At 54.1% G+C, this 15,350-nt stretch overlaps 1 protein-coding gene across 1 annotated transcript in view; it reads left to right on the top strand.

Annotated features, from left to right (window-relative positions):
• LOC133342519 (cathepsin D-like) overlaps positions 1-15,350 on the top strand; it is a 34,486-nt gene that overhangs the window by 13,637 nt on the left and 5,499 nt on the right. The window contains exons 2-6 of the mRNA XM_061551679.1: positions 6,339-6,492; positions 10,173-10,296; positions 12,607-12,725; positions 12,949-13,148; positions 14,754-14,876. Coding sequence (XP_061407663.1) covers positions 6,339-6,492; positions 10,173-10,296; positions 12,607-12,725; positions 12,949-13,148; positions 14,754-14,876 — 720 coding nt within the window. The remainder of the gene's footprint in view (positions 1-6,338; positions 6,493-10,172; positions 10,297-12,606; positions 12,726-12,948; positions 13,149-14,753; positions 14,877-15,350) is intronic.

The following is a 15,350-nucleotide window of genomic DNA, read 5'->3' as shown; positions in this document are numbered from 1 at the left end:
CTGGTCGAGCAACAATTGAGACGAGGCTCAAAAGAAAGCCGTCCCTTGGTGTGGACCAATCAGTTTCAAGGACAATGCATATATTATCAGAGTTTGTTTTTTGTTTGCATTTTGACCACAAGTATCGTGGTTAATGCAGACATGATTCCATGCAAAAAGGTTTCAGTTTTGTTGCCAGAAAAAATGGGAAAAACCCTTTTATTTAAACTTGTACCAACCCACACACTGACCGGCGTGGTCAAGTCTGTTCAACGACCGACACGGTCAAGGGGCAGGCTTCATCGTGTTTGCTAAGTGCCGGATTGCGAAATGACAGGGTGGGAGGTGTGGGGGTGGTGGGGAAGCCCCGGGACCTTTTGGGATGTCACTCACCACTGATGTCAGCCGTGGCCAGGAATCAAATCCGTTTGTTGTTGGGCTTCAGGGCGCAGTGCGCAAACCCACATGGCCATTGTTGCGTGCGATCCACCGATCCCCACTTCCTTGTTTCTCTTATTAAAACTGAACAAATTTTATTTTGACAGCAAAAGCCCGCTGAGCTATGTATGTATCTGGTTCTCGGAAGCGACCTGGCCACACATGATAGCTCAACAAAGTGGCTTATCGTGTGGAAATTTAAATGCGTGATGTTGATTCTAAATGTACAAGTAAAAACCGGAGGACTTGAAGAAAAATCGACGCGACCATGGGGAGAGATACTTGCAAGCTCCAAATATACAGCAGCAGGCATCGCGGTCTGGATCGAACCCACGACCTCCTGCATACCAGGCGAGGGAGTTAACATCTCCTAGCCACCGTGATGATGATGAGAGAGAGACACGCAAACTCCAAATATACAGCAGCAGGCATCGCGGTCTGGATCGAACCCACGACCTCCTGCATACCGGGCGAGGGAGTTAACATCTCCCAGCCACTGCGGTGCCTTTAATGATAACCTTGCAAACGGACCAGTCTGCATTTCAAGGCCTTTAAGATTAAACTTTTGTTAAGAACGGCATCCCCACTTTCCAATCACTAATGACCCCGTGTACCCCCGATTTGAAGATATCTGGCTTGTCTGAATTCCACCCAACATGACCCATTTCAAAACATGAAGAATTTTCCCTTTGGTGCAGAACGCCGCTATCGTTTCAACCATCATAGAGAGAGGTGCGAGTTATTATTGAGCACACGCAAAGATTTCCCCGTATCGCATTTGCAAACTATTTGACGCAAGTGCTTGTTGGCGAGCGCCTATGACGGCCGGCATGGCCGCCTTTGTCTCCCCAATGGCGATGTTTACACACCGCACCACCAGGTATTCATTTGAAGCCGAGTTGACCTCGGGGAGGCCCAGGGACCATGATTACAATGAACGTCACCGCTGATTAGCGTGACTTTACCGAAAGAACCAAGAAGAAGAATCCCTGCAGTCACGAAAGCTTTAAATCGAAATTTAAGCGCCTCTACGGGGAGGGTTTCCACATAACTTTGAGATCCTTCTACAAGCTCCGGGATACACTCCAAGCCTAAGACGTGTCATTTAGACTATCGACAGACATGTTCTTCACCTGAGGACGGCTGCTTGCGTTGTGGCCGAAACGTCGTGAGAATTCCCTTCTACGTGACTTTACCGAAAGAACCAAGAAGCTGATTAGCCACGGTCGGCCACGTACGGCGCGGAAGAAGTTGGACTTGCATAACGTCTGTGGGCGGCAATCGACATGGGGCCCGTGGGTTTCGTAGCGCAGCGCGTTAACCGCACTCGCTGACGCGCGTGCTTAGTGCGCATTTTCGACAAGCGTCGCATTGCTTTTTAATGCACAGTCGGAACAAATGTGTTTCGGCATCGGGTGTTTTTTTTGTGTGTGTGTGTAGTGGGTTCGTGTGTCAGCTATGCTTGAGTGGAAACCCTTAATTTGCATTTTTATGCTTCTGCTTTGCAGAGCTGACATTGTGACATGATGTACCACACACACTCTCTTGCCTCACTTGTGTTGCTCTTTGACTTGTGTATATTTATATATTTTTCTAAGAGACAACATATCCCGACGGGGCAACTTTTCATGCCAAGACACACGGGGGCAGAGCATTTTCCATTCCTAAAGATGACAAAGTTCCCCCGTGTAGCCTTAGCGGACTTTGGGGCAAGTGCCGTCAGCGAGCACCTGTGAAGGCCAGGACGGGTGGCCAGCACACTACGCCCGGCCGCCTTTGTCTCCCCAGTGGCGACATTTACACACCGCACCAGGTACCCATTTCGGGCTGAGTCGACGTAGGGGATGCCCCAGACCAGGGAATTGAAACTCTGGCCGCCGGGGTTCGTAGCGCAGCGCGCTAACCGCTGCCACGCTACCTCTCCCCGAAAAATGTCACGCGCACGCGCAATATGAAACCCTAAGAGATGAATTCAACCTCATTCAGAAGCTGTCTTTCCGACAGACCTGTTCTTCACCTGAGGACGGCTGCTTGCGCTGCGGCCGAAACGTCGTGAGAATAGTATTTTATTATGTTTAAATAATATTATTTTATTATTTCCCTTCTACGTGACTTTACCGAAAGAACCAAGAAGATGAATTCAACCGTTTCTCGTACGGGGTCAGATTTGAAAGGAACCCTGTGGTGCCTGAGAGTGCGACCACCGCAGAGACGGAGCTACGAGCCCGGCTCGCCCGCAGGAGCCAGACGGGATGGCGTGAGCGTGGTAGAGGTGGCGACATGCCATGGGAATCTGGAATTTACACTCTTCGCGGGGCGGGCGGGGGGGGGGGGTGTAAATGGGAAAAGAGCTCGTGGCTTCTGCGCTCGTTCGATCAGGAAGTCACGGTGACTCGTCACGGATTCTATCGTGAACACACAGCTGTTATAATGATTACTACATGCCCTAGGTGTGTCATTACACAATCTTGTTTTTACGTTAATGCTTTATACTGGTAGCAACCTCTGGTTACACCAGCCCACAGGGGATTATTGTGTCCGTCCGTCCGTCGTGCAGGGAGGGGAGGGGCTGGGTGGGGAGGATGGGGAGGGGCTGGGTGGGGAGGGTGGGGCTGGGTGGGGGGGGAGGGGCTGGTCACCCCGTGGTGCCCTTATAAAACTCAACGTTTAACCTACTCACGCCGGCTTGTGCCCGCCCTCACAGTCGGCCATATTTGCGGAATACACCACGCCGCTGTTGACCCTGGCCATTGACCGAGCAACCCAACGTTCCTACCAGCTCCCTCCGCAGGAATGTGTTTTAAATCGCTCGCAGTATGCACGGCATCTCCCGTAACCGCAAAAGGCTTTTAATCCCCCCCCCCATCCACGCTTACCAATTAGTCCGGCTGGGACAGCTTTTACGGAAGTGGTCCGCGTGTTTCTTTGTGGCCACGATCTTTAACGAGCGAGGTGTGCGTCGCACGCGCTCCCACGGGGTCGTGGAACCCCGTGGGAGGATTTCGCTGCCGAGCCCGCAGTCAGATTTACGTGCCGTCAGCTGAGCATGACTCAGCAAGCAGCAGCAGCTCCCACGTGGTATGGCCCGGGGAGGAGATGTGGGGGGGGGGGGGGCTTAAGTGTTTAGTAGTTGAATCAGTAATGACATTGAGGGACTGTTGTTGTTGTTGTGTTGGTGTGGTCTGGGACTGTTGTTGTTGTTGACTTGGTGTGGTCTGGGACTGTTGTTGTTGTTGTCTTGGTGTAGTCTGGGACTGTTGTTGTTGTTGTCTTGTTGTGGTCTGGGACTGTTGTTGGTGTTGTTGTCTTGGTGTGGTCTGGGACTGTTGTTGGTGTTGTTGTCTTGTTGTGGTCTGGGACTGTTGTTGGTGTTGTTGTCTTGTTGTGGTCTGGGACTGTTGTTGTTGTTGTCGTCTTGGTGTGGTCTGGGACTGTTGTTGTTGTTGACTTGGTGTGGTCTGGGACTGTTGTTGTTGACTTGGTGTGGTCTGGGACTGTTGTTGTGCTGGTGTGGTCTGGGACTGTTGTTGTTGTTGACTTGGTGTGGTCTGGGACTGTTGTTGTTGTTGTTGTCTTGGTGTGGTCTGGGACTGTTGTTGTTGTTGTGTTGGTGTGGTCTGGGACTGTTGTTGTTGTTGACTTGGTGTGGTCTGGGACTGTTGTTGTTGTTGTGTTGGTGTGGTCTGGGACTGTTGTTGTTGTTGACTTGGTGTGGTCTGGGACTGTTGTTGTTGTTGTCTTGGTGTGGTCTGGGACTGTTGTTGTTGTTGACTTGGTGTGGTCTGGGACTGTTGTTGTTGTTGACTTGGTGTGGTCTGGGACTGTTGTTGTTGTCTTGGTGTGGTCTGGGACTGTTGTTGTTGTTGTCTTGGTGTGGTCTGGGACTGTTGTTGTTGTTGTGTTGGTGTGGTCTGGGACTGCTGTTGTTGTTGTGTTGGTGTGGTCTGGGACTGCTGTTGTTGTTGACTTGGTGTGGTCTGGGACTGTTGTTGTTGTTGTGTTGGTGTGGTCTGGGACTGTTGTTGTTGTTGTGTTGGTGTGGTCTGGGACTGTTGTTGTTGTTGTCTTGGTGTGGTCTGGGACTGTTGTTGTTGTCTTGGTGTGGTCTGGGACTGTTGTTGTTGTTGTCTTGGTGTGGTCTGGGACTGTTGTTGTTGTTGTGTTGGTGTGGTCTGGGACTGCTGTTGTTGTTGTGTTGGTGTGGTCTGGGACTGCTGTTGTTGTTGTGTTGGTGTGGTCTGGGACTGCTGTTGTTGTTGACTTGGTGTGGTCTGGGACTGTTGTTGTTGTTTTGTTGGTGTGGTCTGGGACTGTTGTTGTTGTTGACTTGGTGTGGTCTGGGACTGTTGTTGTTGTTGTTGTCTTGGTGTGGTCTGGGACTGTTGTTGTTGTTGTCTTGGTGTGGTCTGGGACTGTTGTTGTTGTTGTTGTTGACTTGGTGTGGTCTGGGACTGTTGCTGTTGTTGTCTTGGTGTGGTCTGGGACTGTTGTTGTTGTTGTCTTGGTGTGGTCTGGGACTGTTGTTGTTGTTGTTGTCTTGGTGTGGTCTGGGACTGTTGTTGTTGTTGACTTGGTGTGGTCTGGGACTGTTGTTGTTGTTGTCTTGGTGTGGTCTGGGACTGTTGTTGTTGTTGTCTTGGTGTGGTCTGGGACTGTTGTTGTTGTTGTTGTCTTGGTGTGGTCTGGGACTTGTTGTTGTTGACTTGGTGTGGTCTGGGACTGTTGTTGTTGTTGTTGTTGTCTTGGTGTGGTCTGGGACTGTTGTTGTTGTTTTCTTGGTGTTGTCTGGGAGTGTTGTTGTTGTTGTCTTGGTGTGGTCAGGGACTGCTGCTGTTGCTGTTTTGTTGCCTTGCATTTGGTAATGAAAATTCGGCAGGATTTGGTGTACTTTTGGCGATTTGTACTTTACTTATTCGTACTTATTCGTCACTTGTTTACCTCTTCTCTACTTGGCGTTGCGGAGAGATGGTGACGGATAATCCGGCCAGCGTGCCCCCCCCCCCGCAGTTCCCAATCGTAAAGGAACATGGAATTTCCACCGCTGGCTCGGAGTACAAAACGGGAGGGGAGTGGGGGGGAGCACCAGTGACCTCACTACTGCTCACTGGAGCAAGGGGGAGATCCGTTTGACTTTGATACGTTTAGAGTAAAAACGCCGCGATTAGCAAGGCGGCTCATGACACCGCGGATTGTGTCTCCTGAGAAAACAAACACCACTTGCGAGGATGGACGGATGAAAGAAGATCGATTTTTAAGAAAATTTGTTGGTCGCGGCGATGGTTGTAGTGGTGACGGATGAGTCGGCGGTGATGATGAACTCATTTAAAAAAAATGTTTTACCAGGTAAGGCTCAAACTAAGCTACCTTGATCTTTTTCAGAAGCTACCTGGCTATCACAAATGATAGCTCAACGAAGTGGCTTATCACGTGGAAATGTACAGCAGCCAAATACTCTAAACGCATGACGTTGATTCTAAACGCGGAGGGAAAAACCGGAGAAAAATCCACTCCACTACGGGGAGAGAGACACGCAAACTCCAAATACACAGCAGCAGGCGTCAGTCAGAATCGAGCCCACGCGCTCCTGTCTACCAGGCAAGGTAGTTAACATCTCCTAGCCACCGTGATGATGATGAGAGCGAGAGACACGCAAACTCCAAATGTACAGCAGGCATCAGGGTCGGGATCGAACCCACGACCTTCTGTATACCAGTCGAGGTAGTTAACATCTCCTCGCCACCATGATGATGATGAGAGCGAGAGACACGCAAACTCCAAATGTACAGCAGGCATCAGGGTCGGGATCGAACCCACGACCTCCTGTATACCAGTCGAGGTAGTTAACATCTCCTCGCCACCGACGATGGCGACAGGGTCGTTATAAGAGCTGCGTCGTTGTCGTCCGCGCGATCCCTGCCCAGGATTCCGCTTCGCAAGTTCACGACGATGCGGCACACGATGGCGGCCGCCGGTGGCAAAATCGAGCGGCTTGTGGCTGACGAGCGCCACCTCAAGTACAGCGTGCCGGCCCTGCGCAACGGCACCACGCCTGAGTCCCTCAAGAACTACATGGATGTAAGGGCCATGCCTCCCGCTCACCCCCCAGCCTGTCACCCTGCCCGTCCCTAGCCTGTGACCTCACTCACCCTTACCGTGACCCCACACACCCCTAGCCTGTCACCCTGCCCGTCCCTACCCTGTCACCCCACTGACACTTACCGTGACCCCACACACCCCTACCCTGTGACTCTGCATGTCCCTACCCTGTGAACTCACTCACCCCTACCCTGTCACCCTGCCCATCCCTACCCTGTGACCTCACTCACCCCTACCCTGTGACCCCACACACCCCTACCCTGTGACCTCACTCACCCCTACCCTGTGACCCTGCCCATCCCTACTCTGTGAACTCACTCACCCTTACCGTGACCTCACTCACCCCTACCCTGTCACCCTGCCCATCCCTACCCTGTGACCTCACTCACCCCTACCCTGTGACCCTGCCGATCCCTACCCTGTGAACTCACCCTTACCGTGACCTCACTCACCCCTACCCTGTCACCTTGCCCGTCTCTACCCTATCACCTCACTCACCCCTACCCTGTGACCCTGCCTGTCCCTACCCTGTGACCTCACTCACCCCTACCCTGTCACCTCACTCACCCCTACCCTGTGACCCTGCCTGTCCCTACCCTGTGACCTCACTCACCCCTACCCTGTGACCTCACTCACCCCTACCCTGTCACCCTGCCCGTCCCTACCCTGTGACCTCACTCACCCCTACCCTGTCACTCTGCCCGTCCCTACCCTGTGACCCTGCCCGCCCCTATCCTGTGACCTCACCCCCACCCTGTGACCTCACTCACCCCTACCCTGTCACCCTGCCCGTCCCTACCCTGTGACCTCACTCACCCCTACCCTGTGACCTCACTCACCCCTACCCTGTCACCCTGCCCGTCCCTACCCTGTGACCTCACACACCCCTACCCTGTGACCTCACACACCCCTACCCTGTGACCTCACACACCCCTACCCTGTGACCTCACTCACCCCTACCCTGTGACCCTGCCCGTCCCTACCCTGTGACTCCACACCCCAACCCTGTCACCCTGCCCGCCCCTATCCTGTGACCTCACTCACCCCTACCCTGTCACCCTGCCCGTCCCTACCCTGTGACCTAACACACCCCTACCCTGTGACCTCACTCACCCCTACCCTGTGACCTCACTTACCCCTACCCTGTCACCCTGCCCGTCCCTACCCTGTGACCCCACACCCCAACCCTGTCACCCTGCCCGCCCCTATCCTGTGACCTCACTCACCCCTACCCTGTGACCCTGCCCGTCCCTACCCTGTGACCCCACACACCCCTAGCCTGTCACCTTGCCTGTCCCTACCCTGTGACCTCACACACCCCTACCCTGTCACCCTGCCCGTCCCTACCCTGTGACCTCACTCACCCCTACCCTGTGACCCTGCCTGTCCCTACCCTGTGACCCCACACACCCCTAGCCTGTCACCCTGCCCGCCCCTACCCTGTCATCTCACTCACCCTTACCGTGACCCCACACACCCCTACACTGTGACTCTGCACGTCCCTACCCTGTGACCCTGCCCCTTATCTCACAGATAAGGTAACATTGCGGATAACCCCATGGATAATAGGATCTGTGATATTAGTGCGTTTCCCCCCCCCCCCCCCCCGGCACGCACACAGCACGCACACGGCACACGCACACAGCACGCGCACACAGCACGCACACGGCACACACACGGCACACACACGGCACGCACACGGCACGCACACGGCACGCACACACACGTGTGGTCACTTCATTTTAGTGAAGAGATTGCCTGGGAAAGCAATTTGCTTCTCTTTTACCGCAGCCACCGGACTCTGTGACCTCCCCCCCCCCGGCTGGGTTTATAGAGCCGCTGAGAAGACCGCGCTGTGTGCGCACCTGTTTGCCAGTTGCTGTGCGCAACTAAGATCTCTCCTGGGTTAATGACTCACCAACCATCGGTGTCCTGGGGACTTTGTGTCACAAGGGCGGCCGGTTTTCGAGCCTGCTGCCTTGGTGATTTTACCGTTTACAGGCGCGCACAAGCTGCTGCTGCTGCCGCTGCTGCCGCCGCTGCTGCCGCCGCTGCGAGAACGTGTGAAAGTGTTGGCATGTGTGCCCCCCCCCCCAACCCCCTGAGCATGCAGTAGGGGGGGAATTGCGGGAAATATGCACCATTGCGCCGTACGTCTTAATTCTATCCTCGCGCGTCCACGTTGACCGCCCCTCTTTCGACAACCCGTGCGGGCGAGACAGGGGTCAGGGAACTCCCCCCCCCCTCCCCAACCACTCGTCCTGCAGTGGAGCGACACGGGGCGTCAATGCCTTAGACGCGGGCGGAGTTGACTCGATTTGCGGTCGGTGGGTCCCGGAGAATGGACGGTGCTTCGTGGTGAACGACGGTGGTCACGTGCACGCGTTAGTGTGCCTGCGTGAATTTGTGCACACTGTAAACCCTTGTTAATTCGACACATATGGGGCTCTGGCCTTGCCGAATGATACAATATTCCGAATTGTGTACAATGGTACTCCCTAGTGCCTCCTGCCCCAATACATTTTTTTTTCCAAATTCGTTTTCCCAAACTCTTCACACACATTGACACACACCTTGCATATACATATCGTCTTCATTCAGTGGTCTAATGCATACATTTCAAGGTAGGTCACGTACGGTGTGAAAGAGGTTCAACATGATTTCGATTTAAAGCTCTCGTGACTGCAGGGATTCATCTTCTTGGTTCTTTCGGTAAAGTCACGTAGAAGGGAAGAAATAAAATAATAAAAATAAAACATAAAATAATTCTCACGACGTTTCGGCCACAACGCAAGCAGCCGTCCTCAGGTGGTCCCTCTCTATTACTTCTTGATGTGGGTGTAGACGACATTTCTGCGAGGGTTGGGCTTGCACAGAGTGCACAGACGAGGGAAAGTCCAAAGCGACGGATCTGCACGAACGCTCACCACACGCGACGTCACCGGACTTGGCTCCACGTGCTATGCCGAAATTGGACCGTTCGGTACGGCAAATCGGCTCGTGGCGAATTACTAATACACCGCATATATGCCCAAAGCGCAGCCATGCTGAATTGTCCACAATTACGAACGATCAAATACCGAAATGACGAGCTTTTACTCTATCTGTAATAGGCGTGCAATCGCGCGCGTGTGTGTTTGGTGCGCTGCGAACCCGGCGATCGGAGTTCGGTTCCCGCTCGCGGCCAACAACCGTGGCGCACGTTTGAACCAGTCCTGGGCCTCCCCTGTAAATCGATCCACGTTTTGCGTGTTACCCGAAACGTCCCATAGTTTTCGCTGGCGTTAATGCCCAGCTGAGTTTCGCGAGGAATAATCCGTGGTGCGTCGTCGTCGTCGTCGTCACGGAACGAGATCAACAACATCGGAGCGATCCGTCCAGAGGAACGGGCAGCAGCAGAACAGAACGCGTCGGAGGTGCAGGCAAGGATAGCGCCCACGGGACATTCGTCAACGCAGCCCGATAGGAAGGCGTCGTCTGGCATGTCAACATGCACACTGAGGGAGACAAAGGCGGCCGTGTGCGGCGTTGGCCACACACACCCCCGTCGTGTGCCACGCCGGCCTTCATTGGTGCTCGCTTAACAGGACTTGCCCCAGGACGGTGTTTAAAGGCTACGCGGGGCGGTGGTTGGGTTCTTTGTCTCCGGCGTGGTGCAGGCCCAGTACTACGGCGAGATCGGCATCGGCACTCCGCCGCAGCTCTTCACGGTCATCTTCGATACGGGCTCATCCAACCTGTGGGTGCCGTCCATCCACTGCTCGCTGCTCGACATCGCCTGCTGTGAGTCTCCTACCCACTCCCCGCCCCGCTCGCCCCAATCCCCACTCCACCCCGCGAGGGCGAAACGTTCTTAAGTGGAAACCGCTAGGGGCCGGCTCGTTGGCACGAACCGTGGCTTAAAATAAAAAGAAATGTTTTTGTTGTCATTCGAAAAGCCGTAATACAAAAGCAGATTTTATTTTAAAAATCAACAACAGCAGGTGACGTGTAACAAACTCTGCGCCATACACCCTCAAGATTAACGAGCGATTGGGCGGCTCCATGCTCATGACTTGTGTTATTGTTTATTATTGTTATTGTTTATTATTATTATTACTACTCTATCCGTCGTGAGTCCGCCGCAGCAGGTAAACTCTGTAACGCGAGCCCCGGCTGAGCTTACCGGTCGCGTCACACAGCGTCAGCTCCCAGCGGAGCTGACGGACTGCGAATTGGGCTAGCAAGCGAGTGTGCACGAGTGAGAGAGTGAGAGCGCGAGAGGGTGGGTGTGCGTGAGAGAGTGAGCGAGTGGGTGTGCACGAGTGAATGAGCGAGCGAGTGGGTGTGCACGAGTGAATGAGCGAGCGAGTGGGTGTGCACGAGTGAATGAGCGAGCGAGTGGGTGTGCACGAGTGAATGAGCGAGCGAGTGGGTGTGCACGAGTGAATGAGCGAGCGAGTGGGTGTGCACGAGTGAATGAGCGAGCGAGTGGGTGTGCACGAGTGAATGAGCGAGCGAGTGGGTGTGCACGAGTGAATGAGCGAGCGAGTGGGTGTGCACGAGTGAATGAGCGAGCGAGTGGGTGTGCACGACGTGAATGAAGCGAGCGAGTGGGTGTGCACGAGTGAATGAGCGAGCGAGTGGGTGTGCACGAGTGAATGAGCGAGCGAGTGGGTGTGCACGAGTGAATGAGCGAGCGAGTGGGTGTGCACGAGTGAATGAGCGAGCGAGTGGGTGTGCACGAGTGATGAGCGAGCGAGTGGGTGTGCACGAGTGAATGAGCGAGCGAGTGGGTGTGCACGAGTGAATGAGCGAGCGAGTGGGGTGCACGAGTGAATGAGCGAGCGAGTGGGTGTGCACGAGTGAATGAGCGAGCGAGTGGGTGTGCACGAGTGAATGAGCGAGCGAGTGGGTGTGCACGAGTGATATGAGTTGCCGAGCGAGTGGGTGTGCACGAGTGAATGAGCGAGCGAGTGGGTGTGCACGAGTGAATGAGCGAGCGAGTGGGGTGTGCACGAGTGAATGAGCGAGCGAGTGGGTGGTGCACGAGTGAATGAGCGAGCGAGTGGGTGTGCACGAGTGAATGAGCGAGCGAGTGGGTGTGCACGAGTGAATGAGCGAGCGAGTGGGTGTGCACGAGTGAATGAGCGAGCGAGTGGGTGTGCACGAGTGAATGAGCGAGCGAGTGGGTGTGCACGAGTGAATGAGCGAGCGAGTGGGTGTGCACGAGTGAATGAGCGAGCGAGTGGGTGTGCACGAGTGAATGAGCGAGCGAGTGGGTGTGCACGAGTGAATGAGCGAGCGAGTGGGTGTGCACGAGTGAATGAGCGAGCGAGTGGGTGTGCACGAGTGAATGAGCGAGCGAGTGGGTGTGCACGAGTGAATGAGCGAGCGAGTGGGTGTGCACGAGTGAATGAGCGAGCGAGTGGGTGTGCACGAGTGAATGAGCGAGCGAGTGGGTGTGCACGAGTGAATGAGCGAGCGAGTGGGTGTGCACGAGTGAATGAGCGAGCGAGTGGGTGTGCACGAGTGAATGAGCGAGCGAGTGGGTGTGCACGAGTGAATGAGCGAGCGAGTGGGTGTGCACGAGTGAATGAGCGAGCGAGTGGGTGTGCACGAGTGAATGAGCGAGCGAGTGGGTGTGCACGAGTGAATGAGCGAGCGAGTGGGTGTGCACGAGTGAATGAGCGAGCGAGTGGGTGTGCACGAGTGAATGAGTGGGAGAGAGAGCCGGCACGTGAGTGAGAGAGAGTGGATGTGTGAGTGAGTGAGTGAGCGAGAGAGCGAGTTCACACATGAGTGAGCGAGCGAGAGGGTGGGTGTGCACGAGTGAGAGAGAGTGGATGTGTTAGTGAGTGAGCGAGAGAGCGAGTTCACACGTGTGTGTGAGTGAGCGAGAGGGTGCGTGTGTGAGTGAGTAAGCGAGCGAGAGGGTGGGTGTGCACGAGTGAGAGAGAGAACGAGAGTGGGTGTGTGAACGAGTGAGCGAGAGGGCGTATGCGTGTGCATGCGTCATTGGAGGATGAACCTCCCCCCCCCCCTCCCCCGGGTTGTTGATGAACGTTGTCTTTTGCGTCCGCGTGGCCTCGCCGGTTCCCGGGGCGTGCGCAGTGCTCCACCACAAGTACGACTCCTCCAAGTCGAGCTCGTACGTGAAGGACGGCCGCGACTTCGCCATCCAGTACGGCACGGGCAGCCTGTCGGGGTACCTGAGCCAGGACACCACCACGGTGACTGCCCACCCCCGAATGAACACGATATATACACAATCGCCGAATGATTGCTGTGTGTGTGTTGAACTTCTCTTGCACCGTGCGTAGCCGACCGTGCTAATATATATTATTAGATCACTGAATGAGTGATATGCACGAGATCACTGGATGAAGACGATATGTATATACGTGTACAAGATGACCGAGCATCTCCCTGCGTGCGCTGCTGCTGCTGCTGCAGATCGGAGACCTCTCGGTGAAGAAGCAGGTGTTTGGAGAGGCCATCAAGCAGCCGGGCATCACCTTCATCGCCGCCAAGTTCGACGGAATCCTCGGCATGGCCTACCCCTCCATCGCCGTCGACAAGGTCACCCCGGTCTTCGACAGCATCATCGCCCAGAAGTTGGTCGACAAGAACGTCTTCTCCTTCTACCTCAACAGGTGCGAGCCGGCGAGCCCGCCGCGGGAGTTGCCCGCGACAGCTACCCATTATCTTCTTGGTTCTTTCGGTAAAGTCACGTAGAAGGGAAATAATAAAATAAATAAAATAAAACATAATAAAATAATTCTCGACAGACCTGTTCTCCACCTGAAGACGGCTGCCTGCGTTGTGGCCGAAACGTCGTGAGAATTATTTTATTGTGTTTTATTTTTATTATTTTATTATTTTCCTTCTACGTGACTTTACCGAAAGAACCAAGAAGATGAATCCCTGCAGTCACAAAAGCTTTAAATCGAAAAGCTACCCGTTACCCAGGTTACACCCAGCTAGGAGACTGGGAGTGGATCTCAGGAGTTAACTTCAGGCCACTGTGTGCGTGTGATTATCTGCCGTGCAAGGGGGTATGTGTGTGTGTGCGTGGGGAGCGGTGGTGTAGCGGTTAGCGCGCTGCGCTACAAACCCGACGACACGGGTTCGATTCCCGCTCACGGCCAACATCGGTGACGATTATCTGAACCGGTCCTGGGCCTCCCCTAGGTCGACTCAGCCTCAAATGAGTACCTGGTGCGGTGTGCCACTGGGGAGACAAAGACGGTCGGGCGTGGTGCTGGCCACCCACCCCCTTATGTACTGTTCTGGCCTTCATAGGTGCTCGCTAACAGCATTTGCCCCTACAGTCTGTTAAGGCTATACGGGGGATCTTTATCTTTGTCGTTCAAACGCCAGCCTTGCTAAGTCACGAGCGCACTCGCAGGAACCAAACGTGACGTCCGTGTGAGATGCCGAAGGGATTGCAGACTCGTGACCCAAGAAAGGTCACCGTGAGAATTTGCTTGCATGCAGTGGCACGTGACCCTTTGAATGATGTCACCGCATCTCCAAGATGTTAACTACTTCGCCTGGTATACAAGAGGTCATGGTTTCGATCCCGACCCTGACGCCTCCTATATTTGGAGTTTGCATGTTTCTCCCCGTGGTCACGTGGATCTGTCTCCCGGGTCGTCCGGTTTTTCCCTCCACATTTAAAATCAACAACATCACGCGTTTAGAGTTTGGCCGCTGCTATAAATTTCCTCACGATGAGCCGCTTCATCGAGCTCTCGTTGGCGATGGCCAGGTCGCTTCTGAGTAAGAGCTGAACAGCTCGGTGAGTTTTCCCCGGTAAGATAAGAAAAAAATTGTTACGAAGTTTTAGTTTCAGTGGCGGTGTTGTCACAGTTATACAGATTTCGATTTAAAGCTTTCGTGACTGCAGGGATTCATCTTCGCCTGAGGACGGCTGCTTGCGTTGTGGCCGAAACGTCGTGAGAATTATTTGATAATGTTTTATTTTAATTATTTTATTATTTCCATTCTACGCGACTTTACCGAAAGAACCAAGAAGACAGTTACATAGCTCAGTGGGCCTTACCTGCTAAAATGTAAAATAAAAATAGTGAGTCCAACGTCCACTGCGAAGCAGACGTGCGTGCGTGCGTGCCCGCGCGTTACGGATAAAACACACCCGCGGTATTAACCAGGGCCGCCTGCCGGATTCGAACCTGCAAGATTGCTTGGTAAGCCCCCCCGACCCCCCCCCCCCCCCCACCCCGTGACCATTGCAGGGACCCGCAGGCCCCGTTGGGTGGGGAGCTGATGTTGGGCGGCACCGACCCCAAGTACTACAAAGGGGAGCTGTCGTACGTGCCCGTCACGCGCCAGGCCTACTGGCAGATCCAGATGGACGGGTGAGTGCCAGCGCCTGTTCGATGACTTGCATCCCCACTGGGGTTTTTGCACACAGCGTTGGTGTGCGGTGATTTTTTTCTGGAATTTTTGCCGTGTTTTTTATTCTTCCTGGATTTTCAGATTGCACATAGTCACTTTAAGATGTTTTCTTGTCCATGTTTTAGTTTTTTGTTGCGGTTGCAACCGATTCAAGAGCCGAATGGCTCACAGGGCTATACCTAATAAATGAACTTAAACTTGAACTTGGCATCATAGTCCCCAGGCTGGTCGCCATTTACCGCGGTAAAAAAAAAAATTGTCGAGCAAAAGAACGATGCCTCTTTGGAGGAATTGTAACGGGGGAAACGTACATTACGGACACCCATGCCTCGGCGAACTTCTGTAACTTCGCAAGAGCCCCTTGGAGCAACACAAGTGGTTCAGCTGGTTGTCCTTACCACACCCGCACCTCCGATTAGCACGGTTGGCCACGT

This window comes from Lethenteron reissneri, chromosome 2 (genome assembly GCF_015708825.2).
Source record: "Lethenteron reissneri isolate LAM-NWPU_2019-01 chromosome 2, ASM1570882v1, whole genome shotgun sequence".
NCBI lineage: Eukaryota > Metazoa > Chordata > Hyperoartia > Petromyzontiformes > Petromyzontidae > Lethenteron > Lethenteron reissneri.
Note: the sequence above shows the minus strand (reverse complement) of the source record. Positions and strands in the feature narration are given on the sequence as shown.